The 17,500-nt window shown below is 44.7% G+C and overlaps 1 protein-coding gene across 6 annotated transcripts in view; it reads left to right on the plus strand.

The window, feature by feature from the left end:
* The window catches only part of LOC308104058 (ankyrin-1-like), a 134,852-nt gene that overhangs the window by 50,144 nt on the left and 67,208 nt on the right, over window positions 1-17,500 (plus strand). For 5 of the 6 annotated variants that reach the window (XM_080454325.1, XM_080454326.1, XM_080454327.1 and 2 more), the window contains exons 6-14: window positions 4,289-4,474; window positions 5,772-5,795; window positions 9,893-9,991; window positions 11,131-11,229; window positions 11,574-11,672; window positions 12,205-12,402; window positions 13,439-13,537; window positions 14,725-14,823; window positions 16,824-16,922. In XM_080454325.1, coding sequence (XP_080310451.1) covers window positions 4,289-4,474; window positions 5,772-5,795; window positions 9,893-9,991; window positions 11,131-11,229; window positions 11,574-11,672; window positions 12,205-12,402; window positions 13,439-13,537; window positions 14,725-14,823; window positions 16,824-16,922 — 1,002 coding nt within the window. The remainder of the gene's footprint in view (window positions 1-4,288; window positions 4,475-5,771; window positions 5,796-9,892; window positions 9,992-11,130; window positions 11,230-11,573; window positions 11,673-12,204; window positions 12,403-13,438; window positions 13,538-14,724; window positions 14,824-16,823; window positions 16,923-17,500) is intronic. The other variant, XM_080454329.1, reaches the window with a different exon arrangement.

A 17,500-nucleotide genomic window follows, 5' to 3' on the forward strand; every position in this document is an offset into this window, starting at 1 on the left:
ATGAGCAGATAAAGCTTTGACTGTGAATGACAAGTAAATATTTGTCACAATGACTAATTTGTCAAACAGGAGTGGAATGACACAACATGTTTAGCATTTAACCTAGTGGCTAACTATACAGCTAATTATGATTAATACTTTTTTTTTTTTTTAGCAAACAGTGTAGGAGACAGACAGTAAGAGTCGAGAGAGAGAGAGAAGAGGAGGAGAGCGGATAGAGAGCGAAAGGGAAAGAAGTGGAAAGGGAGGGAGAGAAGGTTGATAGAGAGAAACAGAGCAAAACAGATACAGTGAGAGAGAGAGCATACAGAGAGAGAGGCAGCATACAGAGAGAGAGAGAGAGAGAGAGAGAGAGAGAGAGAGAGAGAGTGGCAGCATACAGAGAGAGAGAGAGAGAGAAAGAAAGAAAGAAAGAGGGGGGCAGCATACAGAGAGAGAGAGAGAGAGAGAGAGAGAGAGAGAGAGAGAGAGAGAGAGAGAGAGAGAGACACAGCATACAGAGAGAGAGAAGCAGCATACAGAGAGAGAGGCAGCATACAGAGAGAGAGAGAGAGAGAGAGAGAGAAAGAAAGAGAGAGGGAGAGGGAGCACATAGAGAGAGAGAGAGAGCACACAGGGAGTGACGCCATCCGCAGACCAGATGATGCAGAGTTGCACAAAGTGACCTTGTGCTGCTTTCTACTTCCTGTTCGTAACGAGAGGAGGGAGGAGCCTACAATTTCATTGGCCCCTGATATGTGGGGGGGGGTAAGAGGAAGGGAAAAGAGAGGGGGGGAGAGAGAGAGAGAGAGAGAGAGAGAGAGAGAGAGAGAGAGAGAGAGAGAGAGAGAGAGAGAGAGAGAGAGAGAGAGAGAGAGGTGAGGGAGGGAGGAAGGAGGAGAGGTGACCACAAAAAGGAAAAAGGAGAAGAAGAAAATGGGGGGGGAGGGGGGTACCCTTAGAGCCCCGCTGCTAGCAAAGCTAAAAATACAGTAAGGGCCAAAACAGAGGCTTACAACCAAAATCGACACATATTCATACCTTCATTGTATTGTTCAACTGTGCAAAGGAAAATAATTCACTGCATCATATATATTCTCTCTTCATCTCTCTGTTGTTTCCCCTTTTAACCAGAATTATTCACAAGCGTGTTTTCAGTAAATCTGGATATATCAGCAGGTGATGAACATTATTTCTGGGGCTTTAGAGGCAATGTGACAATTTGGAGACATATCAAATATCGATGTTTGGTCCATAAATACCAGATGCGTGTGTTTGAGTAGACAGCTCCCGAAAAAATGATGCATCTCCTTGTTTCTCACTCCTCCTCCTCCTCCTCCTCCTCCTCCTCCTCCTCTTCACCTCTGCTGTCTCCCTCCCTCCCTCCTCCTTCCTTCCTTCATTTCCTCACCGTAGCCTCCTCCCCACTTCCTTGCCTCCTCTCCCCCATGTCCTCCTCCTCCTCATCTCCTCTCCATCTTCCTCTCGTCTCGTCTCCTCTACTTTACTCTCCTCCTCTACTACTGGGAGTGTGACAGTGAATAATTCAAGAAGTGAGATGAATGCATCTCCCATGTTCGAGGCTGCATGCTTTTAATAATTAATTATTTCCTTTTGCATTTTTTGGCCAAGCATTGTGAAGAGCAGATCAGAGCTACATTCTGCAATCCTTTTGTTAGAATTTTCTCTCTCTCTGGTTGAGTTTCAGTCTGACTGTGAAATGGTATTACATACAGTATGTACTGTACTGTATACTGTACTATAATGTCCTTTTTGGACAAGAACAAACAATGCACCTGTGAAGCAAAACTATGAAAAACTAATGTTTTTGGTGCATTTATTTTCTAATTCTGTCTCCTTTCCGGTGTGGTGATATTTATAGAAATTATAGCACTAAGGTCAGGATCGGACGGGTTTTGATTTTGTACTTTTTACCGTGTCTGTTGTCATCATTGAAGGTACAGATGAGAAAGAAGCCTTTTCATGGCCTCTCTGTCTGCCATCATGTATTTATCTATGTGTCTTCTGGTGGTATTTTGAGGATGTTAGTCTGCCTGGGTGTCATTTCTTGAATCCACGAATAGGCAAATGAAAGAGCAAGGGTTGGCCTTTGGGATCCTGTGGAACTTTTGGAGCTTTATGGGCGTGCAAAATGTACAATTATACATGCATGTGAGTGTGTGCGTGCGTGCGTGAATGCGTGAATGCGCGCACGTGTGTGTGTGTGTTATGTAGTTGTGTAGTGCTGTCTTGTGTGTAGGTGTACTCATTTACAGGCCTCTGTGAGTTATGTGTCTGTGTACTGTACATTATGCTTTTGTGTAGAAGCTTTGGTGCCTGACTGTGTACTGTATGTACGCGTGTGCGTGTGCGTGCGTGCGTGCGTGCGTGCGTGCGTGCGTGCGTGCGTGCGTGCGTGCGTGCGTGCGTGCGTGCGTGCGTGCGTGCGTGCGTGCGTGCGTGCGTGCGTGCGTGTGTGTGTGTGTGTGCGTGCGCTGCAAGGCCTGTTGGTCTCTAAGGGGAGGTAGAGCTTTGATGTCTGCATGTTCTGATGCTGAGCTGATTTTACCAGACATTCAGTCAGCTCTCCTGTGAACACACACACACACTCACACATGTGCATATGCCCACACACGCACCCACTCACACGCACAAATATTTACACAAACACAAAGATGAATGCAAGTGCAAGCAAAATGTCATGCATCCATGCACACACGCACACACGAATAGAGGCGCTTGCGCGCACGCACACACACACACACACACACACCCCCACACACACACACACACACACACACACACACACACACACACACACACACACACACACACACACACACACACACACATGCACACGCAAAATATCATGTCATGTCACAGAGAATTCCCTCCCAGGTAGTTTGATGACTCATGCATGCTGCGGCTGCGAGCCACTGCCCCACTTACTTACTGTTGTCTGTGATTGTGGATAGGTGTGTACAGTGTGTGCGTGCTCGTGTGTGTGTGTGCGTGCATGCGTGCGCGTCTGTCTGTCTGTCTGTCTGTCTGTCTGTCTGTCTGTCTGTCTGTCTGTCTGTCTGTCTGTCTGCCTGTCATCTGGGTACATCTGTACATTAACGTATGAGCAGATAATAAGGTGCAGTAGGTCATTTATGTAGCTGCTAAATAATAGGGGACCTAAAATAGAACCCAGTGGCACGCCCATAGAGAACCGAAGTCTGGCATCACTGCCGCTAGAGGCCGCTATCCCCCTGGGTCTATAGAGTTATTTTTTAAATAAAAAATACCATAGGGTCATCTTAGATTGTGTTATATAAGAACTGTGTTCCAAAAATCAACAAATGAGCCCGGTGAGTACTAATTCATCCAAAAAAAAAAAAATAATTCTCCTAACAGACGTTATCAAATGTAACTCAATATCATAAACAACATAACTGACAGAATCACTGATTTGTTTATTTTTTAAAACACAGTTCTTATATGAAGCGATCGGGTCATCTCAGATCGCTTCATATAAGAACTGTGTTTTAAAAATAAACAAATCAGTGATTCTGTCAGTTATGTTGTTTATGATATTGAGTTACATTTGATAACGTCTGTTAGGAGAATTAATTTTTTTTGGATACCACATTGAAATTGGCTACTGCCGGTGGACCACGGCTACGTCACTCTGACTCAGACATAACCATAAACAAACCCCATACGCCCATATATAGGCATAACCATGACTCAGACATAACCATAAACAAACCCGGTTATCCAGAGCCACAGATCCGACCGCTATGCCTATGTATGGCCTACAGTATAAAACATTGCAATGGCTCTCGTGAGACTCGTGATACATAGCACATCACAGCGACTATTACGAGGTCCTTTTTCATGTGGCGTGACAGCAGATTGTCTAGACCTCAAGAACAACACAGTCTTGAGTGACTGATGGCCTCGTGGCGTTCACAAATCAAGATGGGAGCGGTTTACTCCTCGTAACTACGAATCATCACTTACCAATAAACACAGACAGACCGCAAGACCACCCGAACATTCAAAAACAAAATTCACTTTGTTTTTCCCCTCAGTCATTTTGAGGACTGGCTTAAAGAAATGATTTAGCGCGATGATTAGGAGGTGAATGGATAGAGTGGAACATAATGGTTGACTTTGTCACATGACTTCCTGATCCATGCAATACTTCCTTGTTTAACATTTACTTTGTTGTTTGTTTGTTTGTTTGTTTCTCTCTGTTTGTTTGTTTCTCTCTTTCTTTCTTTCTTCCATCCTTCCTTCCCTCCCTCCTTCCGGTGTGTAGGATGGCTTCACCCCCCTGGCGGTGGCCCTGCAGCAGGGCCACGAGGCGGTGGTGTCCCTCCTGCTGGAGAACGACACCAAGGGCAAGGTGCGGCTGCCCGCGTTGCACATCGCCGCACGCAAGGACGACACCAAGGCCGCCGCGCTGCTCCTCCAGAATGACCATAATGCCGACGTAGAGTCCAAGGTAGGCTTATCTTTAAAGCGTTGCTGTCGGGCATAAACGTCTTATCTCCACTTTTGAACTTTTTGTGTTTTTTTCCGTAAATCAACACCCTGCTTGATCTATACTACAGCGTCACACAAAAGCATCAAAAGTAGCAGCTCTGCAAGCTCGAAAAGCGATGCGTTTTGAGCTTGTCTATCTGCTACTTTTGCAACAAAAAAAAACGGAATCCTGAAAAGTAACAGTTTTGGTCATATGAGGTTTCCACCCGACAGAGACGATAGGATTCTAATGATGAGTTATCAATATGAAATACGTGTGATCATAGTATCTGAGAGGCACGCGTCGCGGATGTGTGCGCGGACATGAGCTGGTGACGAAATGTACGTAATGTACATATAGTCCTGGTCAATGTAGGATATGGGACTGCACAACCCATCAAACACTTTGTGCCAAAACAACACCAAGTTTTTGAGTCAATGCAGGTACATCTATTTATTTCTGTTATTTCTTCCTCATTTGATGTTTTGTGCCATTGTGTTAATGTGTGTGTGGACTCGATGATGTGTTTTCTTTGTCAGAAGCCTCATAGTTCAAAAACTGTCCAAGTACAGGAAAGGCACTGCAGGCAGGCAGGAGGAATTTGGGGGTGGGCAGGGGTGAAAATGTAAGAAGGCTTCACCATTTCCTTTTACCTTTGACTTCACCATTCTGTAGTAAACAGACTGCATATGTACAGTACATCTACTGGTCAGGGAGCAGTGTTGCAATGCTGCATTGGAAAGTGGTTGCACTCTATTTTAACGACGTGACACGCACGTCGCTTAACACCTACGCTACAGGTCACACCATGGACAATTGATATGCATCTAGGCTCATTCCTATGTTAATCCACCTGGTGTGAGTCGGGAGCCTTTGTAAACTTTGTTGAGATGTGAATTTAAAGTTGTTTTAAATCTATGCGTGTGCCTGCGCGTGCTCCTGCTCAAATAGGTTCCTGCACGGCGTGCAATGAGCAATGCAACCCTGTCAGGGAGATTAGAGCCTTCCACTGTTACCGTGAATCTGAAGCCACCTGCCTCCCTGCATCCACCCATCCTACAGCTTGGTGCAACCATTCTGGCGATGCAGTTGTTTGTTTTGTTGTTTTGATGTTAATGTTTTTATTGTTGTGGTTACCACTAACCACCCCATTCTCTCCTCCTCCTTCTGCTCTTTCATCTCTCCCACCCAACCCAACCCCACCCCACCCCGCACCCCATCCCCACCCTACCCTGCACCCCATCCCCACCCTCACCCTCTCTCTGCCCCGTTCTAGATGATGGTGAATAGAACAACAGAGGTATACCTCCTTAATCCACTTCACTTCACTTCACCTTCACCTTCACCACTTCTCTTCTCTTCTCTTCTCTTCTCTTCTCTTCTCTTCTCTTCTCTTCTCTTCTCTTCTCTTCTCTTCTCTTCTCTCTCTTCTCTTCTCTTCTCTTCTCTTCTCTTCTCTTCTCTTCTCTTCTCTTCTCTTCTCTTCTCTTCTCTTCTCTTCTCTTCTCTTCTCTTCTCTTCTCTTCTCTTCTCTTCTCTTCTCTTTTATTCTCATCCTCTGTCCTCCTCTCCTCTCCTGGTCACTCATGGTCACCACTTCACGCCAAAGGCCTCAAGTTGCCTAGCCCTGATGCTTTTGCTTTTGCTGTTGTTGATACTGCCTCACCTCTCCCCCTGCACTTGGACCCTGCATTGCATGTTGACTCTGCTTTGTGTGTATCCGGCGGCTTGCTACACTAACTGAAAATCTCTTACATAATGGGATAACAGTTTCAGACTTCTGTTTGACTGAGTTCTGGTTGTTAATTTAACCGTGAGAGTGCAAAAATGTAACCAAAAGTATTTGGCTGTATAGCATGACAAAGGGAAGTGCTACAAGACAATCATGTGCAGTAACCCCTGCCATTTTAATTTTAAAAACATTCAGAAAATAGATCTACAAGCTCACAACGTGTCACGATGCAACACGTTTGTGAGCTGGAAAGACCCTGGTCAGCTGCTCTGCGCTTTTCCAATATAGTATATCTACAGTATATACTGTATATAACTTGTCAAATGCTCAAAGCATCTTAATTCAGCATATTCATTCACTTGTGTGGTAGCTACCACACAAATTGTCACCCAGTTTTTCCTTACTGCACAACATCCCTCTGCCTGCCTGTCCAACATTAGATGTAATGGTGTTGGTAGATTCTTGCTACAACTACTGTTGTAACTTACAGTATAATTAATATTCACCATAACATTTGTATTATTATTAACCTAACCTTCGCCTTGTCCTTAGTTCACCGTGGATAACTGTGATCTTGGAATGTATTTAATATCTGTAATATGTATAACTTCTTTATTTTACTTCCAAATGGTTCTAATTTCTCTGCTATTAGGTCTGTGTTGTCTGTATGTATGTGATCTAGCATTAGTTGTAATATCTATTAGTCAGGACCAGTGTTGGGTAACGTTACTTTTAAAAGTAACTTGTTACGTTACGTTACAGGATTACCGACATTAAAAAGTATTCCATTACGTTACAGGATTACCTTCTAAGAAAAGTAACTTGTTAGATTAATTTTTGCGTTACCGACTAATAAAACCCACCTGCGAGGAAGTTTGATAAACATAAAATCAAGAGTGCAGCTGCAGGAACACATTGGAAACAAGTGTTTCCTTATGTTTTAATGTTTTATTCTGGGTTTAAGTTATAGTGTGAATGATTTTACTTGTATATCTTTTACCAGTGTTGTGGAGCTGTGCTGGGCTTCTCCAAGGTATTTGCATTGGTGTCGTTCTCCTCCTTTTCATCAATAAATCCAAAAATAGTGTGAATACTTCCATGACCGTACCAAAGGGTAACCTCTCTGTTTTCTCTCGATCTCTGCCATGTCGCACAGGTGCGGCAAATTAATATAATAAAAACAAGACCAGCCGTCAGCCGTGTGTCACACTAAAAGTGGTGACCCGTTGAGTAGAATGATAACGCAATCACCACAGATTGCTGGACCGGTCACCGGTTTCCGTGTAACACCCGGGACCAAGTCTCCCTTGACAGAGACGAGCTTGTTCATTGATCAGGAAACAGCGCAAATGCATCGGATGGATTTTCCTTTTCCTTTGTGGCAAGTTCTGGCAACATATATAGGTCTTAAATGTAACAAAGTAACGCCAATAATGTGGAAAAGGTAACTAAGTAACCGAGTACTCTAATTGCAAAACTAACGCGTTAGGTTACTCCGTTACCCAAAACGGCGTTATTTGTTACGCTGTTACCCCCAACACCGGTCAGGACTCTCTGGTTCAGACGCTTGTTTACTAAAGTTGGCCATGTTGGTGATATGCACACGAGGCTTGTTGTATTGTAATAATCGCAAGTTGCAATACATTGAAATATCAAGCAATCTGTACATGATCAACTGACAAGGGAACCAAGGCTCTTACCTTTGATGTGAAAAAGAGTCAAATCATCAAGCTTCTTCCATTGATGATGACTCAGACTGAGTTTGTGCACACAGTAGGCCTGTCCCCGACTAAGGATTTGTTTAGTCGAATCTAATTTATTTTATTTTTTTTAGGGCCAAAATAAATTTTATTTCAAAGGGCCAAGTCTACACAGTTTGTTTTGTGTCTCCAGCAGAGTTTCTAGTGTCTCTATCTCTCTCTGGAAGAGGTTGCACATGAACTCTGCAGCCGCACTGAGGCGCTCCAACACAAACAATACCAATACAAAGACGAGGAATAAGAAGAATAAAGTGGAAGTTACGTGTGGTTGCAGGTGTAGACTTGGCCAAAAAACTATTTAAAACATTTTTGGCCATTAAAAAAAAATTATAATAATCGACTAGAGTCGACTAAGAGACACGCAGTCGACTCGGACCCCCCGCGACTAACCAGTCGACTAGTCGACTTAGTCGAGGTCAGGCCTAGCACACAGTGATTGCTTGTTTGAGTCCCATTATATCTTAGTGCAGAACATTTTGACCCAGTGAACACCTCTATAATGGTATGAATTCAACAGACTTAGGCTTACTCTATAAACGTACCCTGGGTTACTATTAGTGTCGACAGAACACTGCGTTGTTTACAATCATAGAGAAATTAACGTTGTCAAGAATCTTGGTTCTCTTTTGCTCTTTAGGTGAGACATGATCATGTTCCCAAACCACAAGACTAAAATAACTGTAAGACTAACGCAACCTGGTTTTAGGTGGAATTATCTGAGAGCTTAAGAGATCATAGAGAAAATGCTACAGTAGGTTTACTCATACTGAAAGGTAGATACATTTTGAACTGCATGCCTGTCTTATTCTTGTTTTACTATCACTGCTGTTGGATGAGAAGTTGTGGCAATGAAGGAAAAATTGTGTAATGTTAGATTGATAACATTTGTTGTTTGTTTGAGATGTGGTTTATACATCTTAACATAAGAAAATATACATTAAGAAAATATTGTTGACAAGTTTTTTGTCCAACAGCAAGTAACTATTGCTGATCTGCTTACAGTTGTCTTCTGTACTCCAGACCTGGAAGAATTTTTAAGGATGTTTTGAAAACTCCACTTTGTGTAGGGATGCAAAATGACAACTCATAAACTCACGCAAGTTAGACATACCCCTTAAAGCTGCAATCTGTAAGATTCATGTCCTACCCGGGACTCAAACTGGCTCTCATTTTTACTGCTAAGACAGAAAGCCTGTTTAGTTAGAGGAGATATCTCACTTGGAGCTTCATGCAATACCTCTTGTGATGACAAGAGTAGTGGGAGTCCACATCTATGGATGGTTGTTTTTCGTTGTATTTTTTAAATATTTTTGGGGCTTTTCTGCCTTTATTGTACAGTGGAGATATGACAGGAAACGGGGAAAGAGTCGGGGAGTGACATGCGGCAAAGGTCCGCCAGGTTCGGGGAATCGAACCTGTGACTCCTGTCAGCCTGCTGTCCTGTCAATAAAGGTTTAAAAGCCCCAAAACAAATCTTTAAAAAAAAAAGAAGGTTTTATTCGCACAAATGGATGGATTGCAGCTTTTAATTTGTGGAGAAATTAGTCAAGGCGCTGCACATTTCCTGCCTGCATCACACCAGACCCATAGAGAGAGAGAGAGTTCCGTCACGCTTTGATCTCGCCGCAAAGCGGGCTGGTATAGGCTGTAGTTCCAAACGTCCTCGTAGAGATAGACGGAGCATTTCCGCATTCCATTCTTTCAATGGGAGTCTATGCTAGTGTCGTCACTCTCATACTAGATCACGCTGCTTCACACCCGCTACTAATGTCCTGTCATGCTTTGCTTGTGGCCCGTTGCGACGTGCTGGGGACGGGGGCGGCCAGCTCTCAATGGCTGAGGGAGCTTGGCGATAGCGACTTCTGATTTAGTCTGTGTGTTTCTCTGTGTCTCTCTCTCTCTCAGAGTGGTTTCACGCCTCTCCACATTGCGGCTCACTATGGGAACATAAACGTAGCGACGCTCCTGCTTAATCGAGGGGCAGCGGTGGACTTCAAGGCCAGGGTAGGTACCTCCTCCTCCTCCTCGCCACATAAACTACACACCCCCTGGATCTCCTTCTTACCGCCTAGACCAGTGGTTCTCAAAGTGGGATCCAGGGACCCTGCAAATGGAACCAATTGGACCCTCACAGGTCTTATTTGGTTCCATTTGCACACACTCAGAGTTATGGGGGTCTGAAGTCAAGTTCGTGGTGTAAGTTCTGCTAAAGCAGTGGAGCTGTTTAAATCAGTTCATTCACTCACCTGCGGAGGGGGCCAGTGAGCCATTTTCCCAGCCGTGCACCCCTACCTACAGTATGTATCCAGCTCTCTCCAACTATGATTCATGTTTCTCTGACCAGAGAATGAAATGTTCCAAACAATGGAATGTAATTGAGATGCAGAGTCCATGTTGATCCAAGAGACAACATACCTTCTATGATAGAAACATCACCACTTCATTCCTAGTCTCGAGGCAACCATCCAATCAGCCATCTCTGCCTGCTATGGACGAATCCACAGAACGGCAATCATAACTGCGGTGTCAAGCGGCTGCCGCTCCGCACTGCGACACCGCAGTTATGATTGCCTACAGGCTGTGGATTCGTCTATACCGATACGTCTGATGACATCTAAATTCAATGTGGGGCCTGAAACTGTGTGGAAACCATTTTAAAAATGTAAAAGTTATGACTGTACGTTTATCAACAGCCACTCGAGCCCATATTTAATTTAGATTTCCCCAGACAAATCAGTAGACAGACAATGAGAGAGATCTCTGATCAACTGGCTACTTCATTTAAAGAACCTTCATGAAATGCCAAATACACACATTTTAAATTGTGACATCTTATGATTTTTGTAAACTAAATTGTTTTCGTTTTTTTTAAATCATGCACAGGTATATAAGACCAGGTTTCTTTATATAGATTAGATCACAGGGGAGAGTTACATCATGTCCCGTGGGCTAAACGTTAGCACTGGTGCATTATGCCAGTGGCTGGCAATGTAGCCATGAATAGTACACTACCGCAATGTGTTCACTCACTTGCCACATGATGGCTGATAAAACTGTTCAACAAAATGTTTTCCTTTTCTAAGTTTGGTGTGTGTGTGTGTGTGCGTGTGCGTGTGCGTGTGTGTGTGCGTGTGTCTCCACAGAATGACATCACTCCATTGCACGTAGCATCCAAACGAGGGAACAGTAACATGGTGCGACTCCTTCTGGAGAGAACGGCCAAGATAGACGCACGGACCAAGGTACAAACACACATGCACGCATAGTAGGGTCAAGAAGGAAGACGAATGACTTTGGAATGGTGAAGGTGAAAAATAACGCAGAACCCTCACATGGCAGACTGCGTTTGCAGTGCAGTGTCTTGCTAAATAACTTCTCGGCAGTGACAGTTTAAGGCAGCTTCTGGCTTTGTCAACAGAGGTGTTTGACATACCCACATGGAGTTGGAGTGGCCATGTCATGAATATAACGAGGTGTTTTGATAATAGTTGGTGGGAAACCCACCCCCCCCTTGAGTATGACAACATGGCCACCATGTGACTGGTCAGTGACCGTTGTGTGTCCGTGTGACGACTGTGTCCTGTAGGATGGTTTGACACCGCTGCACTGTGGAGCCAGAAGCGGACATGAACAGGTGGTGGAGATGCTGCTGGACCGAGGAGCTCCCATATTGTCCAAGACCAAGGTACACATCCACAGTCTCCCTCGCTACTCTCTCACACTTTATATCCATGCATTATGCCATTCTCTAAAGTGTGTGTGTGTGTGTGTGTGTGTGTGTGTGTGTGTGTGTGTGTGTGTGTGTGTGTGTGTGTGTGTGTGTGTGTGTGTGTGTGTGTGTGTGTGTGTGGCCATCAACTACTATTTCTGGCATTTGAACCATTGACTGTATAATTCACAGTGAAAGTGAAGCAAGTATGAAAAGTCAAAGTGTACATCAGGCTTTAGCTGTAATGAGAAGCACTTGATGAGCCACGGTAAAGCAAATCCAGCTACATATCTACTATATACGAAGCTTTCCCAGATAACCAAATACAATCGTTTTCCAGCAGCCTGGTTGTCTATTTGCTGTAGTCTTGGACTGAGGGTGAGAGATACAAGACTCCACTTATTTCCATTCTATTCAAGTGCTCAAACTTGTGCGAGAGACGAGTTTATTCACCTCATTCTGTGTAAATGTCCTCCGACATTACCTCTCCATCTCTCTCTCCTTCCAGAACGGGCTGTCCCCGCTCCACATGGCGACGCAGGGCGACCACCTGAACTGCGTGCAGCTGCTGCTGCATCACGAGGTGCCCGTGGACGACGTGACCAACGACTACCTGACCGCGCTGCACGTGGCCGCACACTGCGGGCACTACAAGGTGGCCAAGGTCATCGTGGACAAGCGGGCCAACCCCAACGCCAAGGCCCTGGTACGGAGAGGAGGATGGGAGGGTGGGGAGGGGGTGTGTGTGTGTGTGTGTGTGTGATTTGGGCGCCATTGAGGAGGGTCGGGTGGTTGAGGAGCGCCTGATGCAAGGGAGGGAGGGAAGACGAGAGGTTGCTTGCGTCTTATGTTGTCAGCACACCAGAATTAGTCAGAGCAAAATTCATTTCTTCTTTCGGGTGTCCTTGCAGAACGAGAAGCTTGGCGGCGAAAGCACAATTTACTCCACCTGGGGTGTTCTAAAGGGTAGCTTAGCATTTTGCTTGTGACAGAAGAAATCACTAGAACAATTATATTAACCACTTAAGCCCTACTGTATGTAAGTACAATACTTAAACCTTCTTTTTGCTATTTTTGGCAATTTTCGCCTGTAATGACAGAGACAGAGAGAGGTGGGGGGAGAGGGGCATGAGGAAAAAGGATAGGAAACAGATGAGAAATGGATATAGAAGGAAGAAGAGGCTGAAAGAAAATGGGAGCAAACAAAGGCCAACTGATTTTATTATTTTTTTGTCAGCCTTTTGCTTGGCAGAGGACAGCCATCTCTGTTCTGTAATGGGAGCAGCCTGGGTGTGGTTAAGAGCACTGGGAGCAGAGTGAGAGTGAGAGAGAGAGAGAAGAGAGGGGGTGAGGCCACAGGGAGGAAAATGAAGTAATAGAACCAAGGCAGAAACCTCAAAACCCAGGGAGAGGGCGGGGGGCGAAGGGAGGAGGGGGGGCTAGACAGAGAGAGACAGAGAGAGAGAGAGAGAGAGAGAGTTGTAAAGAAAAGTATCCGTTTCAGTGTAACATACTTTTTAAAGCCCACAGCCAACTCTTTCCCTCACATGCTTGTCTGGTTAGCTGGCAGAAGACAGGAAAAGGAGAGACAAACCTCCAGTGCTATTTTCCGATCCAGAGTTCCACGATAGTCTCGTTTGGCGTCTGCGCACCACTGAGCGTTTGTGGTTCCGTACTTTGGTTCTGTGCTTTGCCGTTTTTTTTTGCATCTTTCATCAGATGGTATTTGTTCTGTTTTGTAGAATGGTTTCACTCCTCTTCACATCGCCTGTAAGAAGAACAGAATCAAAGTGATGGAGCTTCTGCTCAAACATGGAGCCTCCATACAAGCTGTCACAGAGGTAGGAACGTGTGTGTGTGTGTGTGTGTGTGTGTGTGTGTGTGTGTGTGTGTGTGTGTGTCTGTGTGTCTTGGCATTATCACAGTCAGCGCTATCTTCATTTTCTTTCATTTGATTTTTTTCAAATTAGTTTTTACAGGAGCGTGGCCAGGAAGTCAATCTTTTTCCTTCTTTTGAACTCTGTGAACTTGCCAAAGCACCGCAGCACAGAATAACCACAGACAAAACATGTTTCTGTCTTTCATGTTCACAACAGCTGAAATAGACCTTCCCCATTCCTAGCCATGGTAAACCCTATGTGAAAAAAACGGTCCTCAGAAAGAATGACCACACACACAGCTCAAATGTGTTTTGATAAACATCCTAACTTTGTCTTAGTGGTACAGTACATGACGTGATGGCGGTACACATGTACATATACTGGTACACATACTGTACATAGTGTCTAAAAGGTTATGTTCTGTACAATATAATTTTTTCTTTGACCAAAATGTAACAGTTCTTCTATGGATGGTAAGGAATGGAAGCCTTGCAAAGTCAGCCCACAGATTTTGCTCCGCTCATCGTGTTCTGGCAAGGCTCAGTGGACATTTGCTTGGGTTGTGAGCTTTGTCGATGTAAGTAGGCGATTGGATCAGGGTTTAACCAGTCAGAGCCACTAACCGTGATGACGCAAAAAAAACACGGGTGAATCAAACTCCTGCCGAGGCCATGCAGTCAGGAGAAGAGCCTAAACATCTCCTCAACTAAGGCCTAAAATATTTCCTCTTTTTTCAAACAATTTCTATAGCAGCATGTACTGAAGACTGACCTCTTCAAGTGCAGCCATGGTCGTTGTCATCATCTAAACCTCTACCAATAGTTTGCTTATTGGTCTGACTTCCAGCTGCCAGGCTGAGTTGATTCTCAGGGGATGTTTTCCAGGCTAATATCTCGTAGGAAAAACTGAGCATTGCAAGATTCAGGTTGGCCATGCGAGGCTAAACGACCGGCTTACTGAACAGGCAAATTGGAATGTATATGTCTCTTTCCCTATTCAATCTAAGAGATGTTAGAGTGCAGAATCACTCATAACATTTGGGGTTTAGGGCCTTGCTTATGGATACTTTGCTAGTGACAGTGTGCATTTCACTTTTATTATTTCATTTATCATCTGATCTTCTCTTTCTCCCCCTCTCTCTCTCTCAGTCTGGTCTGACTCCCATCCATGTGGCGGCGTTCATGGGACACGAGAACATCGTCAGCCAGCTGACCAATCACGGGGCTTCGCCAAACACAACCAACGTGGTGAGTCTCCCCTTCTCTTCTCTCTGCTCTCCTGTCCTGAAATAACCACTACATCTTTGTCAACAATATGCCCTGTTTGGCTGTTTGCGCATAACCTGCTTCCCTTACCTTTACACAATTTGTGCTGAATGTCATGCTCTCTGCACGAAATAAAGAAATAGGGCAAAATGAAATAAAAACAAAGGTGGAGTTGAAGTACAGCATAGAACAAATCTGACGACAATTTGTATGAATGTGCACATACTTCTCAGTGAGGAATAGGGTTGCAACTATCAATTATCTTACCGATGATTCTATTGATTCAGTGAATCAAAGCGGAAAAATACTACCTAATTGACTAAATCGATTAGTCTGACTAACCGCTATATTTTATAATTTCTCGTGTACAGTGTTGCACACAAAATACCCCAAATAGCAGATCTACAAGCTCTACAAACACAGGATGCGATATATTTCTGACCTTGTAGATCTAGAAAGTCGATTTATTTCATTAAAAATGTGTTTTTTAAATAATCGCTTAAAGGGATAGTTCACCCCCAAAGGGACTTTCTTTCTATCGATTAGTCACCCCATGGAGACTTAAATTCATGGATTTATTTGAGTTTTTGTCGCATTCCTAAGCCAATCATTTGATGACCGGCAGCGGTTCCGGTAGGAGACACAAAGAGTCTCCTTTGTGTCTCCTACTGGAACCGCTGCCTACCGGTCCGCTGGTCATCAAATTATTGGCTTAAGAATGCGACACAAACGAAAAAAATATCCATGAATTCAAGTCTCCATGTTTTTTTTGGGGGGGGTGAACTATCCCTTTAAATTGATTACATCGATTATCTGTCTCAGCTTACCACTCAGTATTCTACTGTGTACATTGTAGAGAGGAGGAGGAGGAGGAGGAGGAGGAGCATAGAGGAGACCGGCGGCAGTGCTGCAGTCACAGCATAGTGAGCACACTGACATACAGAACAACGTGGATGCCGATGGCACCGTAGTCTTACAAGCACATGAGCTTAAGCTGTTAGCCTGTCACTGCGCGCCCACAGTCCATTTAACGCTCCAATCAGTCTGTTAGCTTAACACTCCAAACCACAGAGAGAAGGAAAGGGGGGGGGGAGGAAAAAAAGGGAGGGATAGAGAGGAACAGAAAGAGAGGGTGGAGAAAGGAGAGGAAAAGGGTGAGAGAGATAGTGAGTGAGAGAGAGGAAAAAGGGGAGAGCAAGAGTTAGCACAACTGGAGTATGTGATGGAGGGAAAGGAGGGGTGGGGGAGAGGGAAGGAGAGAGAGCGCGAGAGAGAGAGAGAGAGAGCATAACATACACTCAACTGTTCAACCCTAACCGCTCAGTCGCCCACGCGGTGTCTGTGGCCACGTTACCGTAGAAACAGGGTATTAGGCGCGTCATTATGGTGAGCAAGGCAGAGTAAGGGGGAGCCGGGGTCCCTCTCTGTCGCTCTGTGTCTCTCCGTGTGTCTGTCTGTCTCTCGCTCTCTCCTTCAGTCTCCCCTTCTGTCTGTCTGTCTGACTGCTCACATCAGCTCATAGGCACAGCAGGGACAGAGAGAGACAGAAAGAGGCAGTGAGTATAGGTAAGGTCATGGCTGACTTTGTTTTGGAACTAACAAAACTTTTGGATTTGGTTTCAACGTGTTTGTGAGACAAAGGAAGGACAGAAGCAAGAGAGACTGGACAGAAAGTTAGTTAGTTACTTGGTTAGTTGGTTAGTTGGTTCGTTGGTTGGTTGGTTGCGTCATGGAGAAACATTAACGTTAAGATAAGAAACTTTTTGTGTGTGTATATTACATGTGTGTACACGATCCGTCCTGATTCATTCGCATTTTCTAACATCTGTCTGTGTGCGTGTGTGTGTGTGTGTGTGTGTGTGTGTGTGTGTGTGTGTGTGTGTGTGTGTGTGTGTGTGTGTGTGTGTGTGTGTGTGTGTGTGTGTGTGTGTGTGCGTGCGTGTGCGGTCGTGTGCGGTCGTGTGCGTGTGTGTGTGTTTCAGCGTGGAGAGACAGCGCTCCACATGGCTGCTAGAGCAGGACAGTCGGAGGTGGTTCGATACCTGGTCCAGAATGGAGCCAGAGTGGACGCCAAAGCCAAGGTATGAAGCCTGTGTGTGTGTGTGTGTGTGTGTGTGTGTGTGTGTGTTTGTGCTCGTGGTGGGCGCATGTGTGAGCATTTGTCTGTGCCAAATGACACAGTGATTATACAGTTAGTGTTTGGGTGCATGCATGTTGGGGTGTGTTTGTCCGTGGGGGAGTGAGTGTGTCAGGACACGTGTGTCTAATGACTCTGTTATTAGTGCTGTAATTCTTATATTCATGCGTTGGTTTATGCCCTGTAGAAACAAACGGGGAGTCATCAGACTACCACCCACAGCAAATAAAGCACAAAATACATGGACGTAACCCATACTACAGTATAGCAAAATGTGCTTTTTTGCACGTTTTTTTTTACCACTTGAGCGAAAATTGCAGATCTACAAGCTCATACCACATCGCAATCCGATGTGTTGTGACTTTGTAGATCTGCTATTTTCAAGCCAAGAGACTTGGTGTAGAGTGAAGAAAAAGGAGGGGACTGAGGACCCCTGGGGGACCCCAGAGACAACAAAGTACATAGGGTTTAAGTGGTCAAATACAAATCACTGTTGTTGTTTATACTTGCAAAACTACTCAG

Source organism: Gymnoscopelus braueri, assembly GCF_963280865.1.
Source record: "Gymnoscopelus braueri genome assembly, chromosome: 17".
Lineage (NCBI taxonomy): Eukaryota > Metazoa > Chordata > Actinopteri > Myctophiformes > Myctophidae > Gymnoscopelus > Gymnoscopelus braueri.